The 6000-nt window shown below is 44.3% G+C and overlaps 1 protein-coding gene across 1 annotated transcript; it reads right to left on the reverse strand.

Annotated features, from left to right (window-relative positions):
* Window positions 1-829: 829 nt before the first annotated feature.
* c14h19orf47 (chromosome 14 C19orf47 homolog) lies at window positions 830-5632 on the reverse strand. The gene is made up of 8 exons (XM_030109320.1): window positions 5614-5632; window positions 4567-4654; window positions 4333-4447; window positions 3815-3896; window positions 3070-3195; window positions 2782-2931; window positions 2106-2179; window positions 830-2031 (listed from the first exon to the last, which is right to left on the reverse strand). Exons 1-8 carry the CDS (start codon window positions 5630-5632, stop codon window positions 1489-1491), a joined length of 1197 nt encoding a protein of 398 aa, XP_029965180.1. The 3' UTR covers window positions 830-1488.
* Between the last annotated feature and the right edge of the window lie 368 nt (window positions 5633-6000).

A 6000-nucleotide genomic window follows, 5' to 3' on the forward strand; every position in this document is an offset into this window, starting at 1 on the left:
GACTGTGCCGAGCAGACTGATACAACATTACGGTTCAGCTCTACTGTGTGGGCTGTGGGGCTTTAATAGATTTATTGATGAATGATCTGCTTCATGCTCTCAGGAGGGAAGGGAATATTGACTCTGCTGTCGTGTGAAAGAGCTCTGAGGTCCTGTCTGTGTCACTGACATGCATTATAACGTGTCCCTTGCAGAAAAAAATCACTCAAAGACATTTGGACCCTCTGTCCCATTTAATTCATTTCCACTGACACTCCAGTTCAAGTATCGAGCAATATTTTCCTTCATACCTTTTTTCTTAAAAAAAAAAAAAGTCTTGACACTTTGTGTAGGTTCATTTCACTTTGTTTAAAAAAAAAAAAAAAAAACAATAAAAACCTGTTTGGTGATTTTAAACGTTTCAAAATATTTACAGTGTAACAAAGTTCTGATGTGAAGTCTGATAAATTAAAATAACACATAGGTGTGTGAATGATCCATGATGTCCCCATCGACAACAGACCAGATGGCATCTCTGAGTTTCTTAACTCTGATACATGAAACAAGAACGTCCCCGTACAAAAATATGCAGCAGAACGGGTTCTGCGCTGTGTGAAATCAATTTAACAAATCTGTACATTACATCTCAAAATAAACAGTATTCAGCGGATCCGGCTTTCAAGTAGGTGCTCATAGAAAACGTTCAGTACTACGATAGAAAAGCTGACTTCAGCTCACAGGGGTGAACTTGTTCTCCGCGGAGCAAAGAAAAAGTGGAGGTGCAGAGTTCTATAGTTTCAAGTGCTCGACGAGGTTTTGTGGTTTGGGTTGTTTTTCTTTTTTTCTTTTCACAAACAGGTTTCTCATCAACACGTGCACACACTTCTTAGTCCGAAAACACAAGGCGGGAGGTAATTTTTCAGGTGACGCTAACGACGACTGATGGGTTCAACCATCCGGTACAACTGCTGCCGTGTGTGTCTGATATATAAAACGACTCTCCTATGTACACTCGATAGGATCTTCCGAGAAAAACTGAAAACGTTGCGGCAAATTACAAAACTGTCACACAGATCATATCGGTCTGAGTTCGGTCGGGGACTCTTGGTGGGGGGGGATTCTCCAGAACGGTGAGTTCGGGCAGCAGCATCCTTTAGTGTAGCGTTTCAGGGTAAATTTCAAACCGCTGTCATTGCAGCTCGGTCGACATGCTCATGCCCTATAATTACTATTATAGTCCTAAATATTTCTAAAATGCAGAAAGCGGGAAGATATGAGTGACGAATAAGAAAACATCTTAAAAAGTATGAGCAAAACAACACTTAGCGAAACATGATAAACAATATAGCATTTAAATGTGACTTTTCAATGGCAGCGCCACTAAAGTAAGATTTATTTTGACAATAACATTAAAACTGCGTTATAAACATCCAATGAAATAATAATTTGAAGTCGTATGTGTAGCAGGAGAGATGGTAAAATGTTGCGATATGACTCAGTCACAGCGTGTTAGGTTCTCTTGCTGCCCAGTCTCTTGAACACGCTGACGGCTCTGGCGTCCATCTGGGCGCTGACGGCGTCTCCTCCTCCCGCCGCCGCGGTGCTGCTGCTCACCTTGGGGCTCGCCGCGGTCGCCCTCCCCTCTGCCCGGGGCCTGCTGCTGGTCACCCTGTTGTCCTGCGTGTCTGCGGCCGGGGACGACAGGGCGGCGTTTGAATGCGTGGCGGGGAGCTTTCCCAGTCTCTGAAGAACACTGATCTTAGCGGCGGGGACGCCGTTGAGAGAAGAGGAGGAGGAGGTGGGAGTGTCGGAGGGAGGTAGTTTGAATTTGCCTCCCAGGCGTCGCAGGGTAATCGCTGCTGGTTTCGTGGCTGGCCCTTTTCTCTGCAGCGGAGGGAGTTTCTTCAGCACGCCGGCGTACTGCAGGACGGAGCCTTCTCCGTCGCTCTCCTCGTCTTCCTCGTCCTCGTTCAAGGTTTCGGCCACGTTCCCTGCTCTCAGTTCGTCGTCGCCTTCATCCCCTCCGTCGAGGCGACTGAACACTCCGGTTGGCTGAAAGACAACATTTAAATTGAAGAAATTCTATCTTTTCATTCACAGTAAGTGGTTAAAAACAAAGATATTACCTTATTATTGCTTGTTGTCGTGTCTGCCTTGGATTCGGCTCCAAGTCGCGAAAACACAGAGGTCCGTTTCAAACCTTTGGATATCAGAAGAGAAAGAACATTTTTACACAAAAATCTCAGTGACAGCTTGACTGTGATTAGTCTGGAATGTGCGTTGATTACTCATGGCAAGTAAACAACTTCCTCTATCAGCTTTTCATCTGATCGGACAAGAAGACAGAAGAATATCTGAGCATAGCCGACTGCTGTGCTAACTGGCTCCTTTTGCTGACTTTCAAAGTTCTGTCTGCAGCCAGCTGGCATTTTGAAAACTGATCAAAGAAAACATGAAAAACAGCCAGTTACCAGGTCAAATTACATTATTGTTGCTTTCAAATGAGTCCAATGCATTCAAAGCACAACACAGATCTGTCAGTTTAGAGAGAGAGAGCATTAAAGGATGAAACAATCAACATTTCTAGAGGAGAAAGGAACTAGGTGATTCAGGTCAGAGGTGAAAAACCAAGCAGAAGCTGAAAGATAGAACTGCCGCCGGTGTGAAGAGACATTCAAGTGAGGACAAGTGTGTTACTTCAGAGAGAACAGAAAGATATTTTTATGTTACACAGTGCTTGAGCAGCTGGGACTAAGGATGGTTAAGAGCGTACGACGAGCCAGACCACTGGGTCGGGCCTACCTTTCTTGGCCTGCTGGGCCAGGATTCGACGGGTACGAGCTGTGGTGCCTTTGGGCATGTTGATGATATATTTTCCTTCCATCTCTGCCGTCACGCGCCGGCGCTTCACTGCTGGCAAACCGTTTCCCTCATCAGCAGGTTGACTTACGACTGACAAACGACAGTGGCGGACACGTGAGGATCAGACACGGGGGAGCCGGTGACACTGACTCCATCCGTAGAGGAAACAGAGGGCCGGGGAGGAGGAGGGGCGAAAGGAAGACAGAGAAAACTTGTCGGTGGATCTACCCGTTTTGCTGTTCTTGGTTGCTTGCACGTTGGACACAGTGACAGAGAGGCGGCTGTCTTGTCGACAGGCTGGAGTAGCTGGTGGGGAGTCATGGCTCAAGGCGTTGGCAATCATGCGAGTGGCAGCTGAGAAAGTGACGGAAAGGTTCAGAAAACAGTGGTGAATCAGTAAGGTACTAGCTGCCAGTGGAGTCAACACACCATATTTTATTATTATCACATGGCCAGTCTGACAAAGGCAGACTAAATGGTAATCAATTCCTACTTTGATTGGGATTTATAATTATACATATACATTTATAAAGGACTTCATCTCTGAAACCTTCATTCATAGATTTAAACGCTGGCGTTTGCTCTTTTTATTCTGAATATCTGTCACTACGAAAAAAAATAGCATGTAGAAACAACATCTGCAACGGCTCGATCTCATCCACTCAGTGAGTCACAGCAGGTGCTACGAGCAGCTACGAATCTAATTACTGCAGACGAACTATATTAGAATAAAGTGATGAGTCATGACGCTGCCGGCTGATCTGATTGAAGGGTCACTCTGCTGCTGGAGCGGATTACTACGAACAACAAAATCATCTGTAACATGACAAATGCTGAAACACATCATTATCTCAAGTTTAAGATTTTCACTTCAGTCCCAACCAAAGTCTGAAGAAAACAAAACAAAACAAAAAGTCTACGGTTTAAATCATGGAGCATGCTTCATCTGGAAAACTTAAATTCTGCTACTTACGAGTTTTGGCAGTTCTTCTGAGCTCAGCTTGAACACTGGTCTGTCCTGAGGAGATGGCTTCTGTCGCCATTTTGCACATGTCCTGAGGATCACAAGGTGGTTAAGTACATTTAAAGACTTGTGTGGAATTTAAAATCAATAATTAAGTAATTTTTAAGAAGGCAGTATGTGTGACACTTGTTTTGTTGCCCGCAGAAATAATCAGGTCTACATCAGGATCTATCAGCCTATTAAATGACAGCTATTTGAAGAATAAAAGTTACTTCACACATATACGATAACCTGTTCAAGTTGGTTGAAAATAGGGCTGTATACTTGATTACAAGTATATCAATACTGTGATACCAAAATGTACTACAAACATTGAAAAACACAAACTGAACCACAATAAATCTTCTCATGCATTGGGCATTCATGCTCTGCATATTGAAAACGACATTTTAAATGTGAAAAGTGGGATTCAATCCAATTGTTAAATTAAGAGAAAACAGCAGGAGGTACACGGACATTAACCTCACCTGCCTGTGGACCTGCTTGGCATGTTTAAGAATGGCAATGATGTCCCCAATGACTGTGATACCCAGGTCCATCATGATGTCTTTACTGAGGTCCATCAGCATGTTCTTCTGAATTCTGAGCAGTACGTGAAGGACAAAACAAACGTGATGAGTAAACGTCATCACAGCCTGGATGTGTGTATGAAGTCTGCATAAGCACACTTGATAGGGTAAATGAAATAGAGGTTTACATACCTGTTGTCCACAAAAGAAACTGCATATGTGACAGCAAGACTGGCTGGGATCCCTGCATCTTTAAAAAACTGAATCCACTCCGAGGTGGCTTCAGGAAGAAACAAAAACAGGATGTTCGGGTTAGACATGATGTGAACCAGGATATGAGGGATTTAACAAACACACATAAGTTTACATCCATCAAATAAAAGCCAAGCCCTGCGTTACTTTCATGCCCTACTTCAATTGGAAATGAGTGTTTTTTTCTTGTTCACTGCTCATATACATCACTCTCTAAGAATAATACAGCCAGGATTAGTCATAATCACCAGTCACAGAAGTTGAAGGGTTGAGTGAAGAATTTTGAACACTCTAAAGGACTAAAAGAGGTTCAAGCGACACACAGTTGCAACAACTTCTAAACATACCAGCCGTTTGAACGGGGGTTGTGAGCATTCACCAGATGAATGACTCCTACAGTAACTCAGCGCACGGCGGCTGACTGTACTGGTACAGTGGGAACATGGCCTGACACGAATCTGCCGGTGGGAGAAGCAAACGGGACGAGACAGCAACATGCCGAGGTCTAACACATGCTGACCAGGAGCAGCTGGAGGTTATTTATAACAGCGGTGATGAAACGTCTTGTGGCTGCAGTCACAGATAGAGGGTGAAGGGAGCACAGCAGCTGCCAGAACAATGGCTCATCCCAATGAGCTCCGACACCGAGGAGACCGGTCTCACACCGCGGATAAACCCTCGCATGACTCACGAGTCACAGGCACAGACTGTACTACAGAGAACTAGATTTATACAACGCTGCCATTCAGTTACTGAATCCACACCAAATACAACGTTAGCATCCCGTGTTAGCATCATATTGGCGGCAGCCACGAATCCAAGAGCAATAACGACCTGCTGCTGCGCCGTCAAGGACCACCAAATGGCTCAAAAAGCACAGAGACGTATTCGGAAACGATACAAGAAACGTATCTGACACGGAACAAGAGAATAATTCGGAAAGATGAGCCGTGATAGTCATTTCGAGTCGGGCCTTGATGTTCTCACCTGTTGTTACGGACGCCATGTTTGCGCCTGTGACGTCAGCGCATGCGCACTACTTGAAGCGCGCCCGTGTCATAGTATCTTCCGACAGAAACGCAAAACCGCAGATCTTCGTTTAAAATCACAGACATTTGGTTTCGCAATTTCGAAAAGAATAGGAACAATACCTGGAATAAAACCTCCCATAAAGATGAAGAATAGAAATATAGAAAACAAATTGAAGTCTTAAAGTTATATATTTTCTTTAATATTTTGTCGTTTATTTTCATGTGGGGCCCTCATATTCATTGTCTTGTGTGTGTGTGTGTGTGTGTGTGTGTGTGTGTGTGTGTGTGTGTGTGTGTGTGTGTGTGTTTGTGTGTGTGTGTGTGTGTGTGTGTGTGTGTGTGT

The sequence above is a fragment of the Salarias fasciatus genome, chromosome 14, assembly GCF_902148845.1.
Source record: "Salarias fasciatus chromosome 14, fSalaFa1.1, whole genome shotgun sequence".
NCBI classification, from domain to species: domain Eukaryota; kingdom Metazoa; phylum Chordata; class Actinopteri; order Blenniiformes; family Blenniidae; genus Salarias; species Salarias fasciatus.

Coding starts and splice junctions, on each gene's coding strand:
- c14h19orf47 (XM_030109320.1), bottom strand. Junction 3,897..4,332: donor CCAAGCAGGTCCACAGGCAG/GTGAGGTTAATG, acceptor TGTGATCCTCAG/GACATGTGCAAAATGGCGAC. Junction 3,196..3,814: donor CAGAAGAACTGCCAAAACTC/GTAAGTAGCAGA, acceptor TCACTTTCTCAG/CTGCCACTCGCATGATTGCC.